Genomic DNA, 19085 nt, shown 5'->3' with positions numbered 1-19085 from the left:
AGCCCAGAGAGGGGCAGGGGACTGCCCCTTGCAAGTTGGTCCATCCAGGATGTGAACTCAAGTTTCCTGGCCCCCACTACAGGATTCTAATCAGGGAAAGAATAACACTTGCCATTTCTCTAGAACTCTGAGGTTCATTTTAAAAAAAGACTTTCCCCTCACATACGTGGATTAATTATGTTATGGTTCCTACTTAACAAATGAGGAAACAGGCCAGGAAAAATGAGGTGAATTCATCAGATAGCACGAGTTAGAGCCAAAGATCACTGGTCAACCCACAAGATATGTAATCTCAGAGTCTGAAGGAACTGAGGTAGACATAGCAGAATGATGTGGAAGTGAGGGAAGAGAGAAGACCATGATGCAAGAACATAGCAGGGCAAGACGAGATAGTGGGCTGCTGTAAAAGGAGGGGAGTGGAGTAAATGATCTTTAGAGTCTCTTGCAGCTCTCAGTGCTGTTATTCTGGATGGACTATCTTGGAACATAATCCTTCATATTTTTAAGATGAGCCAAAGTGGCTTTCCTCCCTCAAAGGTATATTGTTGCATCTTTTTTACAGTTAGGAAAACTAGGACTGGCACTAGGTGACTTGGTCACATCGTGGGTTAATTATAGGATTAAAACTCAAGCTCTACAGAACCAGGAGATCATTATACACGGCAACAACAAGACTATACAATGATCAATTCTGACAGACGTGGCTCTCTTCAATAATGAGATGATTCAAATCAGTTCCACTTGTGCAGTGATGAAGAGAGCCATCTACACCCAGAGAGAGAACTGTGGGAACTGAGTGTGGAACACAACATAGCATTTCCACTCTTTCTGTTGTTGTTTGCTTGCATTTTTGTTTTCCTTCTCAGTTTTTTCTTTTCTAGATCCAATTTTTCTTGTACATCAAGATAACTGTATAAATATGTATACATATATTGCATTTAACATATATTTTAACATGTATTAGACTACTGCCATCTAGGGGAGGGGATGGGGGGAAGGAAGGGAAAATTTGGAACAAACGGTTTTGCAAGGGTGAAGGCTGAAAAATTACCCATGCATATGCTTTGTAAATAAAAAGCTGTAATAAAATAAAAAAAAAACTCAAGCTCTAAGATTTGCGTTCTGTCCACCGCATGGCACTGTCACTCCACCTCTCCCAGGATGCCCAGACCCCAGCCCTGTGCACCGCTGATGTCTCTAAGCATTTGGCGCACTGGACTCAAGTTGTCCAGGACTTCATCCTTCCCAAAGCACCTTCCTATCTATTCTCTTCATTGGATCAGTTCTAGGTAGAAACCAATGTCACCCCCATTTCAGAAATGGGAAAAGCTGAGCCTCAGAAAAAGGAAGAAACTTGCCCCAAATAATACATTGGGCCAAGTTCTCGAGCCAGTTCTAGAACTGTTCTTAAGGCTCCCAACGGCGCCTGGCTTCCAGCACACTCACTGGGTGCTTGACTGAGTAGTTCATGATGATGTAATCGGCTCCCATGGGCAGCCAGGACCGGAGAGTGATGACGTCCCGGTTCTTCAGGGGTTTCGGACACCTCCCTAAGCAGAAGAAAAGGGCCATTAGACTGGAAACTACAGGCCATATCACATCCCACAAGCCCCTCCCAGAGGGGATTCGGGGTCCCTCCCAGAGACTCCACCCAAGAGTTACTGGGCCATTGAGGGGCAGCAGTGGTCCGAGGGCTCGCCAGCCGGCCTCCTGGCAACACTCCCGTCCCCAGGTGGCCTTCTCTGCTTAACCTAGGCCTGTGCCCTCCTCCGCCCTGAGCATGGCAGAGCCACACGCAGGAACACTGGCTTTCTCTAATTGTTTCCTGTCGAGGATTATCACTTCCCCTTCATGGGCTGGGAGCTCCTCTGGGACAGAGAAAGAGCTCCTTCTCCTGTCAGACATATGACACCATCCTGTACAGGGCAAGCTCCCAGGGAGACTTTGGTTAATATAGAGAGGGTGAGTAAAGGGGAAATACTAGGAAAAGAGAAGTGAGATGGGGGAAGGGAAAAAGGGAAGGCAACAGGAGCACAATTTTTGCATTTGTGAAGGGCTAGCTTGGAACAGAGAGGACAAATTTGTCCTGCCTGATCCCAGAGAACAAAACTAGGATCGGTGAGAGGCAAGTTATAGAGAGAAAGATTTCTGATCAACATAAGCAAAGATTCTTAACTGGAACTATCTGACCCACAATACTAGGCCACTACACCAACAAGAGCAAACAAAGAGGAAGTCATCCTATGTAAAAATATAAAAACTGTTTCAGATGGCAAGGAACTAGAAACCAAGGTGGTACCCCATCAATTGCAGGAGGGCTGTACCAATTATGTACAGAAATGTAATGGAATATTATACTGCTGTGAGAAATGATGAAAGGGACATTCTCGGAGAAACTGGGAAAGACTTGTATGAACTGATACAGAGTGAGCAAAACAAGTGATACAATAAAAATTTTGTGAAAACAATTTTGGATGACTCAAAAAACTGAACAAAGTAATATGATTAACTATGAGTCTAAAAGACATCTCCAAAAAAAGAAAGGGGACTAAATATACAGAATGAGATACATTTTTGGTCATGGTCGGTGTAGTAATTTGTTTTGCTTCACTATGCATATACATTACAAGTATTTGTTGTTTGTGGAGGGATGATAGGGACAGGGCAGGAAGGGAGGAAAAAGGTTGGGTGGAAACAAAAACAAATGTTTAATAATATTAAAATGATTAAAATTTGTAAATGTCAGTTGGGACTTTTCCACAATGAAGAAGCGAGCTGTATCAGGAGGGAAGGTGGCAATAACTATTACTGAGGCTCTTCAAGCAAAGACTGAGTTACCTTGGTGTCAGGGAAGCATTAAAGGATTCCTGAATAAGAAAGAGTATTAGACTACACAACCTTTTGGCTCTCAATGTCTGAGACTCTAATCTTTAGGGGGCATCCCGGCAGAGAGGAAAATGTTTTAGACTTGGGAGAAGATCTGACTTCAAACCCAGTCTAGACATTTTCTAGCTACATGATCCTGGACTTAAAATTCTCTGAGTCTCAGTTTCTTCAAATGTAAAATGGGGATAATATCTCTAAAAATATCTCAGAATCTTTCTGGGAGGTTCAAATAATGCCTACAAAAATGCTTCACAAATATTAAAGCACTTGATTATCATGCTAAAATTTCATGATTCTGAGACACCATGAGTAGAGTCTTAAAGATTGTAGCCTAAGAGATTTATGGTTCCATATTCTCAAATTCTATGATTGTGTGAGTCTGTTAGTCTACCGGGGCATAGAAAAATAAAGGGGAGCTCAGGAAAGATAAGTGAGAAGGAAGAGCTTGGAGATGGAGGAGAGATTCCCAGGTCCTCACAGGAGTAGTAGCCCACATCAGCGTTCACAGTAAGACGGGCGATGTCAAAAGTCTCAATCACATTGCTGTCCCACTTCTTACGGTACTCGATGTCATGCAGCACATCATAGAGTGTTTCAGCCGGTACATCTCGGCACTCCATCCGACACTATAGGTGGACAGACAGAAGGACAAAGGTCAGTTCCCAGGTTTGAGGAGCCCCAGAAAGTCAGCCATTGGGAAGAGAGGCTGAGCTAGACCAGTGTAGGATGATCCACAGGAACTAGACCCACCAGGAGATCCTGGGCAGGGAGCCAGGGAAGTGGAGCACTGTGCACCATGGGGAGCTACATTACTGACCAAAGACCCATCACCAAAATCATGCTAGAAATGACCAATAATTTTTAATAAGGATAATGAGGTAGCTATAAACCTCTGTGCCCCACATACTTCAAAAGAGCCAAGATCTTGCTGCCTCCTGTGTTGCCTTCCATTGTCTTTGATAATGCAGAACAGAGTCCCTCTATAAAGCACATAGGTGGTGTAGTGGTTAGAGTATCAAACCTGGAATCAAAATCTCAGTTCAAATCCAACATCAAACGTATAAGACCTGGTCCAGTCACGTAAATTCTATTGCCTATCATTTATGTAAAGTGATAATGCATGTAAAAGTGTCACTGTAAAGTGTATGTCAAGTGATGTAAAGTGATAATAACAGCATCAACCCCCCTCCCAGGGCTATTGTGAAGATAAATATGCAAGATCATTATTTTTTAAAATTTTTAATAATAGCTTTTTATTTTCAAAATACATGAAAAGATAGTTTTCAACATTGACCTATGTAAAACCTTGTGCTCCAAATTTTTCTCCCTCTCTCCCCTAGACAGCAAGTAATCCAATATAGGTTAAACATCTGCAATTCTTCTAAACATATTTCCACATTTATCATGCTGCACAAGAAAAATCAGAAGATCATTACTTGTAAAGCTCTTTGAAAGCTATAAAATACCATACCAATACAAGCTATTATTATTGTCATTCTTACAGTAAAAAATCATCACTTGCCTAGCAGTTGGAGAATTGCTAATTAAGTTATGACATAAGAATGCTATGGAATATTACTGTTCTGTAAGAAATGATCAGCAGGAGGATTTCAGAGAGGCCTGGAGAGACTGATATGAACTGATGCTAAATGAAGTGAGCAGAACCAAGAGAACACTGTACACAGTAACAGCAAGATTGTATGATGGTCAAGTCTGATGGATGTGGTTCTTTTCAACAATGAGGTAATTCAGGCCAATTCCAGTAGACTTGTGATGGAGGGAACCATCTACATCCAAAAAGAGGACTGTGGGAACTGAATGTGGATCACAAAATAGTATATTCATCTTTTTTGTAGTAGTTTACCTTTCTTTTCTTTTCTTTCTCCCTTTTTTCCATTTTGATCTGATCTTTCTTGTGCAACATGATAAATGTGGAAATATGTGTAGAAGAATTGCACATGTTTAACCTATATTGAATTACTTGCTTTCTAGGGGAAGGAGTGGGGAAGGGAGGGAGAAAAATTTGGACCACAAGGTTTTGCAAGGGTGAATGTTGAAAACTATCCTTGGGTGTATTTTGAAAATAAAAAGCTATTATTAAAAAAAAAAAACAAAAAACAAAAATAAATTACTATCTCTCCTTCTCTCCAGCTGAGGAAATCAAGGCAACCAGGATTAAGTGACTTGCCCAGCCTCACACAGCCAGTAAGCCTTTAAAGCCACATTTGAATGCACGACTCCAGGCTTGGAGTTCTATCTGCTGAGCTCCCTATCTGCCCCTCCTGACATACACTGGTTCAGGCCTTCATCACCTCATGGCTTGGACCCTTGCAAAAGTCTTCTGGTTGGAGTCCTTGCTTTAAGTGGTTTTGTTTCCTGCCCCCAACTTCAATAATAAATGCTTGTTTCTTTCCTTCCTTCATCTCAGCTGCCAAAGTGATCTTCTAAAGCAGAGGTATAATTATGCTATACATCTATTCAGTGGCTCCCTATCACCTCTAGGGCAAAAAAAATAAAATTCATTGTTTGGCCTTTACAGCCTGCCTGGGTTCAAATTCTGCGTCATGCATTTGTCACCAAAAAAATAAATAAAAAAAAAATTATGCTGAACCAGCCCAGTGACCTCATTGGTCTGTGGGTGGCATCCCACACCCTTGCTGCATAAATCCCTTGCTAGGCCAAGATTAATTATTCTAGGCAAACGCCGTGGGCAAGTCACTTGTTATACTATTAAGATGCTATGATTCTAGGAGCCTACAGTTCAACAGCAGAGCAGGAAAGCAAGCCTGCCTCTCACTGCAAGATGGGATACATTAGGACCTCCCCCCTCTCATAAGATTGTGAGAAAAGTAATCTATAGAGCTGAGATGGTAACAGAGGTGTGAGCTATGAGACTGGTCTTTGGGAAACAGAAACCCTTTTGCACGGGAGCCATGCAGGAAGCCATGGATCAGCCAGATCCATGAGACCAGCCGTGGGCTGCACTGGTGGAGCCATCCTGAGCTCGGACCCCAGAGGATGCTCAAGCTGAGCCCAGCTCTTCTCAAACGGGCCTGAGGTGAATGGCCAAACTGCAGGATGTGACTGCAAGGGAATCTGAGGGCATTTTTAAGAAATGATGAGCAGAGGAATCCAGAGAAGCCTGAGAAGACACAGAAGAACCGATGGAGACTTAAGCAGCAGCAGGAAAATCATACACAAAAGAGTCCAGCTATAAAGTGAACAAAGAGCCCTAGAATAAAGCCAAATACAGTGTGCACTGGGATAATCTTGGCCTAGGGAAGGGATAAAATACACTCCCTCCCTCTTTTATGCAGCAAAGGATTGTGGGTGTGGGATGCCTCCACCTCGATCTATGAGGTCACTGAGCTGGTTTGGCTTATCTGGGTTTTTTTGGTGACAAGGAAAGGTCCCTGGGGCATGGGAGGGAGCAGACATAGACAGAAATGACTATGTTCTCTAGCCAAAACCCCCATTTCCATCCAGCTTCTCAGCTCATGGACTTTTTGCAAGTCTCCATCATGCCTTCCTTCCCTAGGAAATTCATTAGGAAATCTCATTATGCTGCAAGATTGAATCTGCCCGGTCCTCAGATCTCATCAATGCCCTCTGCCCTTCTGAATGGTTCCTCTGACTGGAGGCCAGGTCCAGGAGTTCCAGAGCTTCTGAGGAAGGGGACCACCGCGATTTTCTTCCCTTTTGGAGATATTTGGACTTCTCCATCACACCCCTATGCTGGATACCTTCCCCGATCCCATTCTGCTTCCTTTTGTGGGTTGTTCTTCCCCCCACTACACTGTAAGCTTTTTGATTTCTATTTGTATCCCTGGTACTTAGCACAGGTCTGCCACATAATAGGTACTTGATAAATGCTTATTAATTAATCAGTAAGGCAGAGATAAAACTTTTTAACATTAAAAAAAAATGTTTATCACTAGGAAATGAATGTAAACTGCTTGCATTTTTGTTTTTCCTCCTGGGTTATTTATACCTTCTGAATCCAATTCTCCCTGTGCAACAAGAGAACTGTTCGGTTCTGCACACATATATTGTATCTAAGATATACTATAATCTCTTTAACATGTATAGGACTGCTTCTCATCTGGGGGAGGGGGTGGAGGGAGGGAGGGGAAAAATCAGAACAGAAGTGAGTGCAAAGGATAATATTGTAAAAAAATTACCCTGGCATGGGTTCTGGCAATAAAAAGTTATTTTTAAAAAATGTTTATGATTGCATATACTGTCAGACCCCTCCGATGTGTTGAATAGCGCTAAACTGCTTTTTTTTTCCTCCTTTCTTTTTTATTTTTGTAAGAACTCACTGGCTAGAGAAAGGGGAAGGAGTGTGTTGGTGTGAAGAGTGTGGGTGTGTGTACACACATATAAGTGTACACACACATATACATATAAGATGTCATAAAAAATGTTAAATAAAAACACTGTATGGCAAACCTAACAAATAAATACAATAAAAAAATAAAATAGACTTGAATAAGCTGCATGCAAGATCATAAAAGAGACCCTGGTAGAGCAGAAAATACACGCACACACACACGCACACACACACACACACACACACAAGTACAACTTGCTGCTACTATACAATGCATATCTCTAAAATGAATGTGCTGTTAGGATAAACATTAACCAGACTTTTAATTGAGCATTATTTCCCTGCCGCCTTGGAGTTTTTAGGAGCGCCTTTTGGGATAACTTAGATGGCTTACTTCTTTAAAAAAATACACACACACACACACACACACACACCAAAAAAACATAAAAACCCCAAACCTCAAGCTGTTCACAAAGGTCTGAGTGTCTGGCTAAATTTCCCTGCAGCAAAGCAGCAGTGGGAATTGAGCTGCTGAATCATTAAGCTGCACTCAACACTGGGTTAGGGTTTTGTTTTTTCCCCCCAAAGATAGCTACTGCAGAACAGAGGAAGTATTAACAACAAGACTAGCAGCATTCACATTCTTCCACTGCTTCATGGTTTACTAAATTACCCTGCCTTAATCTCAGATTCCCCACAAGAGGCCTACAGGAAAGCGAGTGCAGAGATGATTAGCCCTCTGTGATAGATGTGCAAAGTGAGATTCAGAGAAATAAATGACATGCCCAGGATCATCTGGCTCCTTAAGTGGAAATGTCAGGATGAGAAACAGAATTTCAGAGGAGGAAGATGACTTTAAAAGTACCGGACATTCCTTATAAGAGAGTAGGAATGGAGCTGGAAAAGATTTTTAAGAGATAATCTAATCTTGGAGTTTAATCTTAACTTGGGCTCTATGAACTATTTTAAAAAATACTTCAAAAACTACATTTCACTGCAACTGGCTTTCTTTACACTCCTTTGTATTTTATTCTATGGCTTTAAAGAAAAAGACTTTTTGGTACTGAGTCTCCTCTGCAGAAGTCTGGCCACTCACAAGGCAGCCTGTGATAGCTGGACAAAGCAGCTTGACTTGCTCCAATTCTAACCTGGGCAGGCAGGTTCCCCGCCTCTCCAGGCAGCCTGGGTGCTATTCTTCACAACCGCCTTCTCAATTTCCCAAGGCTTCATTCCAACAGCCCCATGAGCCTAGCCCACTGCCATTCAGATCTCCGGGGCTCATGGGTCCCACTGGCCTCGGCCTCCCTTGCAGAAGAGATCACAGGCATGCAAGCCCGCTCCCAGCTCATAAATATACTCTGAGAAAGAGCCCATAGACTTCCCAGACCAAGTGCCAACAGGGCCCCAGCCACTGAAAGGGGCAAGAACCCTGCTCTGGTTCAAACCCTAATTGTGCAGAGAAACAGCAGGATATGGACTCAAAGTCTGAGGATTTGGGTTCAAATGTTTGGTTGGGTCAATGTCACTTACCTCTCTGAGGTCCAATTTGTTCAACTGTAAAGATGAATATACCAGTGGGGGAGCAGCTGATGCATGAATCTCATTCGCATCTCTTTCTCGGTCTGTCTCTCTGTCTCTCTCTCTCCATCTCTGTCTCCATCTCTCTCTCTCTCTTCTCTCTGTCTCTCTCTCACGTGCGCACACACACACACACACACACACACACACCAATTTAGATGGTTTTTGCTCAACTATATGTGTTTGTAATGAGGTTTTTTTCTTTCAGTCTCAATGGGGAGGGGATAAAGGGAAAGATAAAAGGGGATTTTTAGTGATCAAAAAAACATGATTTATTTAGAAAAAATGCAAAATGAAGGGGGGTGTTATGGTCCAATAATTTGGAATTATTTGGGAAAAGTCACTAAATTGTTTATACTCCTTGACAAAGAGATCCTACTGTTAAGTACTTCAATGAGCTAAAAGATGAAAGGAAAATGGTCCTATACATACTAAAATATTCCTTTTTTTGTGGTAGTAACTAGAAAAAAAGTGGATGCCCACTAATCAAGGGATAGCTAAGCAAATCATGATATATGAATATTATAAAATAATACTAGTGTACTATAGGAAACAATGAATATAAAGAATTCCTAGAAATATAGGAAGATTTGTATGAACTGATGCAGAATGTAGGGAATAGAACCAAGAGAACAATTTACAAATTATTATAATCCCGAAGATGTAAAAGTACTTTGAAAACTCCAAAGCATTCTACAAAGATGAGTTATTTTCTTCATATTATTATATTTTTTTTACAATGACGTGAACCAAAAAATAAAAAGACTAACATGAAACCAAAAAACAAAGCAATGACTAATCTTAGCTGTGGAGGACACATGATGAATCACACCACCCTTCTACAGGTAAAGAGGTGAGGACTGGAGGTTCAGAATGTTTCACAGTGTCAAACATAGTCATTTTGTTAGCTGGTTTTGCTTAAAAGTTTCTTTTTGAGGTAGGGTGCTCTTTGGAGGAATGGGTATATGTCTGGAAATGACTGAGGACAAAGAAGTCCTGTGCCTTCCAATCTAGTGGTCTTTCCATCATACATTATTTTATTAAGAAAATTCACACACACAGAGAGATAAACAATAATAGCTGCTCTCCCATTTCTATATTTTGTTAAGGTTTCAAAGCATCTCCCTCACAACCACCCTGGGAGAGAGTTAGCATGTTATAGGCCCCAAGGGAAACTAAGATTCAGGGTGCAATAACTAACTTTCACAAAGTAATAAAGGCCAGAGCTGGGACTCAAACCTCAGCCTTCTACCTCCAAGATTGTGGTTCTTTCTTCTACACCAAGCTGTTTCAATATATAATGATTCTCCATACATAATATAACCTATATTCTATAAATATAATCCTATATTACATATATAATATGATGATATAACACAACACAACACAATATAATATATAGAGGTGAAAAGGCACTTTTTGATCTCTGGATGCCTTAACTAAATATTGTTCGGCTGGATAGTAAAAGAGAAAAAAGGAAAGATGCTTGGGGAGGAGGGAAGGAAGGGAATTCCACTGGATTAAGTTTCAGCCTGGCTATATCCTCAAGAAGCTGCTTAGTGCAGCAGAAAGCATCTTTGGATGTCTGCTCCATGCAGAGCTAAGGAAGCTATTCAGTGTCTCCTCCCTCTGCCCTCTCTGCGAGTGACTCATCCTCCCTGCTCTCTAGCCCCGTTTCCCTGGACACCCATTCCCTGGAGGACTCTAGGACCAGCACTGTAGTAACCAGACCATCAGACACATCCTTCTCTGATTCCAAGGTTTCTCCTCCTAACCCTGAGCCCAACATGGAGCCCCTCTCCTGATTTTCTTCTGTACCCCACCCCCGTGACTTGCCCTTCCACCCAGAGGCCCAGACTAGTCAGAGTAAGAAATCAAAAGGAAGGGGACAAAGAAACAAGGAGAAAGGGGGAGAAGGGATGAAATGGAAGGAGCCACAAAGACTGGAAAAAGTAAACAGAGACAGTGAGGCCAGAAAGGAGATGGTGAGAAATACTAAGGGACAAAGAGACAAGAAGAAAGGCTGGAAACAGAGAGGTTAAGAGGGGGACTGGGAGAGAAACAGGAGGAGAGAGAAAGACCAAGTGAAACGAAAAGACAGAAAGTGACTGGAAGGGGAAAGAGCTAGAGATGACTGCTAGGAAGGGAGAAAAGCTGGGGAAAAGCAGAGAGAAGGAAGAGTTGGGAAACAGAACCACAGAAATAATTGGATCGGATACAATGTTATTGCTGCAGTGACCAAGGATGAATCACCCAGTCTCACAAATAACACACACTGCCCCTCAGAACCACATATCTTTCTGCATTGCCTCCCCTCAGAACCCTCTGCTCTCCCAGATTGGCTCCAAGCTGACTATAGCCTGGTCAGGGCTCTGGTCCTGGGGGATTTGGGGGTGGGGTGATACGGGCTGCCAGGAAAGCTGCTAAGGGTCCTAGGCTCCCTCTCCCCAACCCTGACTCTGAGACAGATGGCAAAGCTGCGAGTCAACTGGTTAGAGGCTAGTAGTATCCCAAGAGATGACGGGGTCTTAAGTTTGGATCTGGAAGAGGCCTTGGGGATCACAGAGTTCAACCCCTTCATTGGAAAACAATGAGGAAACAGAGAAATGAAGTATCTTGCCCAATATCACAGAGCTAAAATCCTGCCTGAGGCAGAAGTGGGACTCAAATGTTCCTGACTCAGATTCAGTGGGATGTTGCTTCCGGAAAGGTAAGTCACAAAATGGAACACCTTCTGGGAGCTCTGAGGAGGGAGCAATGAAAGAAATATAGGAGAAGGCAAGAAAAACCTCAGCCTTCACTCTCAGGGGGTCCTAAGGGGGGAGATAGTGCTCCTGACTTCAGGACAGACATAGCCTGAGCACAAACAGCTTCTGCCCTCAAGGAGTCCTCAACTAAGAAAGAGCCATTGTCTCTGTCTTTATCAATAAACAAAAAACAAATAAAAACCTATATTTAGCTTTATTACTTTAAAGAGGAGTGTAACTGAAATTGGCAGCCCATGTGCTGCCTCCTAGAGGTTCTGCTTTAATGATTAAATAATAGTCTAGAGTAATTAGAACACGAAATAACCAAACACTCAGCAGCTTCTATTTATTGCCTCTCGCTCCCCAAAGAGGCTCCTCCTTCCCCGTTTATCAGAGGCCCCACCACTTCCTCAGCCTTATCTTTCCCCCCCAAGCTCTTCTGTCCAATCAGTCACCAGGTCCTGTCGCCCCACCTCCTAACCTCGTGTCCTGCTCTCTGTGCAGCTGCCATCACCACAGGTTCAATAGATGATCCTCCTGGACTCCAGAAAGTCTCCAAATAGGCCTCCCGGCCTCCCACATCCTCTCCCCACCTCACATCCATCCTTCCCAGGCTGACAGACTGCTCATCCTCATACACTGATGTGTTCAGTCAGACCCTCCTCTGCTTAAAACCCTTTTCAGTAGCTCCCTCTTGCCCACTAAATAATGTTCCTACCTGAGTGCTTGGCTCTCACTCCTTGAGCTTCGCTCCCATCCCTCCCGCCACCCGTGCACTCAACATTATACAGTTCTCCCCCACGCTTCTCCATGAACGCCCCACTGGGGCCAAACTGAACTACTGTGGCAGAGCCTGTCCCTCTCTCAGCCTGCTGCACTACTAGTCAGGCAAGCACTCCTTTCCCCATTCCCCCACTCACTGAATCTCAGAACAGCTTCATTCTCTATCCAAACAAAACTAATGTCACCTCTTCTAGGAAACCCAGAGGATATTTGGTTAAGACCACAGAATAAGCTGAGCCACAATTCTAACCTAGATCCTGACTCCTCAGTCCAGGTTTTTCTTACCACTCGTTTTCTCAAAATATCTTTCACTTATAGTTATTAAAAATAATAATCCATAGAGAAGACATTTGTTTATATCCACTTTCTCATTTGATCCTTATAGCACTCCTGTGAAGTATTATTATCTCCACTTTACAGATGAGGAAATCAATGCTTGGAAAGCTAAAATCACTTGTCAAAGATAGCATAGCTCACTGGTGGGTTTAGAAGTTCAGTCTCCTGACTTTAAGTCCCAAGCTGTCTACAACACATTGCCACTGAAGACAGTGAAAGGATTACTGTTCCTCTTTGACAGATGTGGAAACTGAGGCTCAGAAAAAGAACTTCCCAAAGTGTACACAATTTAGCAACTGTCAGGCCTAGATATTGAATTTGGATTTTCCATCTCCTAAAACCAATTGCTTCTATTGGCTGCAGTTTCCCAGAAAGATTAAATGTCTGACCCTGAAAGAACTTCAGAGATCACTTAGTCCTGGGAGCTCATTTTACAGATAGGGAAACTGAGGCCTCCTGGAAGTCAGCCCAGATGATCTCAGAGATCCTTTCTGGCTGTGATATCTGATCTGTCTAAACTTTTATCCCTTTTTAACCACTGTAGCAATCAGGCCCTCCCACGTTTCACGCTTGCCCCCATGCCACCTCTTATTCCCCACTTCCATTTTGGACAGCCCAGCTCTAAAGGCCAAAGAGGTCATATCTTGCCTACCCCTGCTTGGCTCGGCCTTGGCTCATTAGTCTAGCCAACCATTGACATGAGCAAGAGAAAGGAAATCCATCTGTCTCTCTGCTTCCCTTCCTCCTTTCTCTAGGCTCTTGAAACTTTAAAGAGTCTCCGCTGGAAACTGAGCCCAACTTCATTAAAGTTTAAAGGGCCCAACCCCTGAGGGGGTGGAGGGGAATGGGCACAAAGCCAACTCTGAGGTGGGTACTCTGACTTTCACCTCTACTGGCCCTTTTCCATCAGTCTGAATAGACACACCCTGGGCTGAGGGTGGTCAGGGCTGGAGGAGACCAGGTGGTCACTAAGTCCACCACCATACAGCGTTTCCTGAAATCGAGAAACACACACACACATTTTTCTAGAGGCAGTTTTTAGCCCGAGAGCCCAAGAAGCAATGGGCTGATTTCTGGGTCTCTTTCTTCAGATAACCTGCGTGCTGTGTGATTTCTCACTACTCTCGTAAGTGAAGCCCCTTCCAGCTCCGACATTCTGTGACCCTTTCCATGAGCAGTCTCTATCACAAACTCGGACCCTTCTCGGGAAGGTAGTTTCCTGTCAGATTCCCCACTAGGTCTACCTGTACTCAATGCTATCAATAAATCAATCAGCAGACACCTACTACAGGGAAGGTACCATGGGAGGCACTTGGAAGGTAAAGGAGAGGGGCAAAAACAAGACTATCCCCACCCTAGGGGAGGACAATCCATTCCAGTGAATTCCACTGTACAGGATAGTTGGGATCTCCTTCCTGTCCGGCTTAGACCCCGCCTCAAAACTACATCTTTCAACCAACCTCCAAGGCCCAGCTCAGCTCCCTATCTTTCAGGAGGTCTCCCTAGACCAGCCCAGATCTCAGAGATCTGTTTGCTCTTCAACCTGTGGCCATTCTTCAACCCAAGCTCCAGCACTCAGGGCAGTACTTGATTATGTTACCTTGTATTGTTTGTTAACTAATAACAGCTCCTGTTTCTATTACAGTACAGCACATTTGCAAAGTTAAAGGAAGGAGGGAGGGCAGGGCTTATCATATTTCCCTTTTGAGGATGTAGAAATCATGGTTGAATGGAGAAGGTTCAGACAGTTTCATTGGAACCAAGATCCTCCTGACTTTGTAAGGCTTTCTGCTACAATCTTCTGCCTCCCCATCCAGGCTGTCCCTCCCATGCCCAAAAATGGAAACAGTGTTTCCTCTTCCTGTTTTCCCAAAATGTTGGGACTTGAACTGATTTTGTAGAGACCCCAACATCTTCCAAGGGGAACCATTCTAGTCTGGGGTTTATAGAGTATAACCAGAACATTCTCTCCATCGCCCTTCCTAAGCTGGACAGATTCCGGTTTCGTCTTCTTTTAGCCTCTGCCCATCTACTCTAATGGTGCCCTATATCTTGGGAATTCAGAGTACCAGTGATCATGTAGCTCAACCTCTTAATTTTTTTTCATTGTATGGAGGGGAACGATCAAGCTTAGCCAGCTGTCCTAAACCAGACAGAGACCTCCACTTTTTTTATAGGAAGGCTGCATGTTGTAAACAAAAAGTATTTCATTTGTCCACATGGATGGTCCTTGCAGCTTCCATCAACTATTTTATAACAGGAAGAAAAAGTCACCCAGAGAAGGGGAGTTATTTGTCCAAAGTCACAAAGCAAGTCAGTGTGAAAGAGCTATCTGTCCTAGGAATGCCTGGGAATTCTGGACACTAAGCCCCCACTGGGATCCAGCTGAGATCTCAGTGGAAGGGAGAGGAACAGAAGCCAGTTCAGGGAACAAATGGTATGGGGCCTGGATGTAGCCGGAGAAGAGAGGAGGCAAATGAGTCTTTAAGCAGTTGTCGGATGACCACTTGTCAAAAATGTTCTAGAATGGATCTCTGACCCAGAGGACATCTGATGTTCTATCTCTGAACCTGGGAGTAATTTCTGGGAAGTGGCTGGAGGAAAAGCTCAAAGAAAGTGGAGGAACAGAGAAAACTTTAGTCAAAGGCCAGAAGAGACTGAGAGGTCAGTCAGCAAACCTCTTGGACTGAACACCAACAGCTAGGTAGCCTAGCTTCTACCTTTTCCCAAAGTGGGCCATCTAACTCCCCACCCCCATCACACCCAGGACTTAAGGGACTTAGCACAGCCTGCAAGAGAAGTCTTAATCCGTCTATTAAATTGAAATTCACAGAGCAGGAAACTAAGGCCCAAAGAAATAAAGGAAACAATGGCTAATGTCTAAGAGGCTGAAACCCCAGGTAATAGGAAGTAAGTCTTCAAGAAGGTGGCAAGAGAGTAAAAGGAGACACAATAGAAAAGGAGAGAGGTATGTATGGCTTTCCACCTTTACCCTAGGGGCTGACTTAGGAATCTCCTAGTAAGAGTAAAGAAAAACCATGTGTCTTCATAGGGGAAAGTATCAGTGATATATTTCATTCTATAAGAGGAAACATGTGAATTCGATCTCATGCTTTCAAACTTTACCAGTGCTAAAGTGTGTGTGCTGTGATGGCTCTAAAGCCATCTGTATGAATCTTGTCTCCTACTCAGAGTTGGGGAGTTCCCCAAAGTCAGGGAACCATTTTTTCTCCAACTCTGTGTCGCCAAAGAATAGGATCTCTAGATCTGTCCCTATCTCCCTATGAGGCAGCCTAATTAACACAAAACCCCAAACACAAAACCCAATATAATGAAATGAATGGAGCAGGAATAGATGGGAGATATCTGGATCTATAATTTCATCAGTATGGCAAATTATCCTCTCCAATTTAGATAGGCAGCCTATAATATTAAGGGAGTAGCCAGGATTCTGAGAAGGTAAGGGACTATATCTCACAGCCAGAAAGTATCAGGGATAACTGGACCTGGACAATGGCTATCCTGCTTCTGAAATGGGATTTGTCTCTAAAGCCACACTGCTTCTAAGAATTCTAAGAGTTCCCCATTATTTGGGGAAGAATTATGGAAGCTTCTCTTAACTCTCTATTAACAGAACTCCCCCAAACTTCAAACATTCAATATCTAGCTAAGTTGACATAATCTAGAGATCAGGGGAGAGAGAAAGACAGAAGACAGACAGACAGACTTGTCGTATGGAGGAAAAGAGATGGCCTTCTCTGCTCCTTTGTTCTCAAGTGGCTGGCCTTGAGAGTTCTCAGCAAGGGAACAGAACCCAAAGGAGAAACATATTTATAGGTATAGGATAGAAGGAAAGAGGTGCTAAAAGCTAGAGTATGTGTTTAGTGGGACAAAGGGAAAAGAATGAATTAGAACAACATAGTGAGGAAAGCCCTGGCTTATAGAGTTGGAACTTTGGTTCTGTCACAGTGAATCACTTTGTGATTTGGGGCAAGACCCCATCATATCTCTGGGCCCTTACTGGTACAAATAGTTCACATTTATATAACCCTTTTATTTTAACATCCTTTCCCAAATCCTGTAGTTCTAGAATTTTAAGACTGAGTGAATCAAATGTCCAGAGGGTCGGGGTCACAGGAAAGGAAGAGATTGACCAGGGGAGAAGAGGTGAAGGGAAGTATCACTCTTGGAATGCAAGAGAACAGAATCTAGGTGCCTTCCAGCTCTTAAAGGAGGGAAAGTTGATTCAACTAGTAGGGTCCATTCTAGATACGTTTTCCCCCTCACTATCTCAGGCTGGGATAAAAAGAGTTCCAAAAACAAAGCAGGGATAAGGAGATATCAGCCTGCTTATATATTAACCCAGAGCCAGATGGAGAGTACAAAGAAGGGACAGGCCCTTTGGTCTTTCCTATGTTTACACTGGAGGTAGGAGAAGGGGCTGCTCTACCCAGGCCCAGCCCTGAAGGTAAGCAGCAGCTGGTCTGAAGCAATGGCTGGGGGATGGGCAGGAGCGTAAAAGGAGAGACAGGAGGGGACGATGGGTATGTATGGCTTTCCACCTCTATCCTAGGAGTGAGGGTAAAGAAAAACCATGTGTCTTCATAAAGGAGAGTATCTATGACATATTTCATTCATAAGAGTCCCAAAGACTCTCAACCTATGAGGGAAGCTCCCATTTGTCCCTGAAAGCTTGTATGTCAGTATCAATGGAGAGGATCCCAGCTTGAGGACAGAGGTCCTCTAAGCCACCCTTAGGCACAGTGGACAGAGTACTAGGGTCCAGAGTCAGGAAGCCCAGCTAAAATCTTGCCTAAGATACTGGCATTCTGTCACCAGAGCCAGAATTTTCTCATCAGTAAAATGGGAATGATAATACCACTTTGCTTAATAGACTGGGTTGAAAATAAAATGAGATGTTAGCAAATGCTTTGTAAACCTGAAAGTATTATATAAGTGCCAGCTATTTTTATTACTACTAGTTTCATTCAACTCTTAACAGAGCCAGGGTGATACACCCATTCATCTAGATGGTACCTATTCATCTATTTCCCGTGACCCTAGTAGGGAGAAACAATCTGAGCAAAGAAACAAGGAGAAAGAACCTGGAAATAGACTTTTCAAAGAAATCTAGGTTTAAGTTAAGACTCTGCATTCTGTAATTTCATGAAGTCTGTTTCTTAATCTGAAAAAATGGGTATAATTCTATTTGTATAACAATTTCTCTGAGGGAAAATTGGAACACAAGATTTTGCAAGGGTTAATGTTTAAAAATTATCCATGCATGTTTTAAAAATAAAAAGCTTTAATAAAAAATTAAAAAGAAAAACTTATTTCCATGGGTCGAGGAAAGCATTCTGTAAACTTTACAAAAGTGTATCAGTAATAATACTGAGGACAATAGACTACATGTATATGAACTTCTAATATTTGCAAAATGACTTAGCTATATTACTTCATTTCCCAATAACAACTCTGTGAGGTAAGTGCTATTATATTCTCCATTTTATACATGAAAAAACCAAGACAGAGAGTTCAGCATGTTGCAAAGCTCATCAGGACTCACTCTTGCTTTCCTAACTCCAAGTCAAACTCTTTACCCATTTGTCAAGTGGCCTGCTCTTCACCCCAAAGGACTTGACTGGGACAGACTTAAAGAAGGGAATATAGTCAGGAAATCTGGGGCCCAGTCCTGTCTATGCAACTTATTTGAGTGATTTTGGACAGATCATTTCTCTATTCTCAGGGCATTAATATCCTCAGCTTTAAAATGAATATGGTCATGCTAGCCTGTTCTTCCTTCCCAGTTAGTGGGACAATAAACCTTGGTTCAAATTTCCTAACTCGAGTTGAAGCTTGTTGAGTTTCCCAGATAACCACTTTTCAGGAGTGTTGTAAGAAATTCTTCATCATGAACAGATTATGTTGGATGACTTCTAAAAGTGCTATTGGCCCTGAGACTGTATCATTCTATGTTAGCTGAGGTGACTATCAAAGGGATGAGAGTTGGGAAGTCTAGAAGGGGAAAAAAAGGTGTGTTCTGTAGTCTTCACCTGCCCTCTTCACATACACACTCAATCTATTCAGACTATTTCTTCCTTTTCTGTCCCTGGGGTGGGTGGGTGGGGGATTGGGTCTTTGGGAAGCCCTGAACAAGGTCTCATCTTATTCTGATCTTCTGGTAAATACCAAAAGGTCTGGAAGAAAAAGCGAATCAGGTCTCAGCCTTCCCCATTCCCTTTTTTTATATATACACCCATTAAGGCCCTGCCAGGACTCATCCTAAGTCACCTTACACAATATAAGGTGCATCTGTCTCTCAACAGTCCCTGCTACAGGGAGCTGTTCTGTGCTCACAGAAGCTGCTATCTCTTCCACAGCAACATTCTTGCCTTCAGATCCCTTGGGATGCCTACAGTAGT

The 19085-nt window shown here is 42.9% G+C and overlaps 1 protein-coding gene and 1 non-coding gene across 3 annotated transcripts in view; both read right to left on the bottom strand.

Annotated features, from left to right (window-relative positions):
• The window catches only part of STARD10 (StAR related lipid transfer domain containing 10), a 39929-nt gene that overhangs the window by 9377 nt on the left and 11467 nt on the right, over positions 1–19085 (bottom strand). For both annotated transcript variants that reach the window (XM_003764687.4, XM_031961496.1), the window contains 2 exons: positions 3365–3512; positions 1447–1550 (listed from right to left, as the gene is read on the bottom strand). In XM_003764687.4, the coding sequence (XP_003764735.1) occupies positions 1447–1550; positions 3365–3512 (252 nt within the window). The remainder of the gene's footprint in view (positions 1–1446; positions 1551–3364; positions 3513–19085) is intronic.
• Positions 14769–14907, bottom strand: LOC111719872. The gene has a single exon (XR_002769823.1).

This window comes from Sarcophilus harrisii, chromosome 3 (assembly GCF_902635505.1).
Source record: "Sarcophilus harrisii chromosome 3, mSarHar1.11, whole genome shotgun sequence".
NCBI classification, from domain to species: domain Eukaryota; kingdom Metazoa; phylum Chordata; class Mammalia; order Dasyuromorphia; family Dasyuridae; genus Sarcophilus; species Sarcophilus harrisii.
This window is presented reverse-complemented; position numbering and strand designations above follow the sequence as displayed.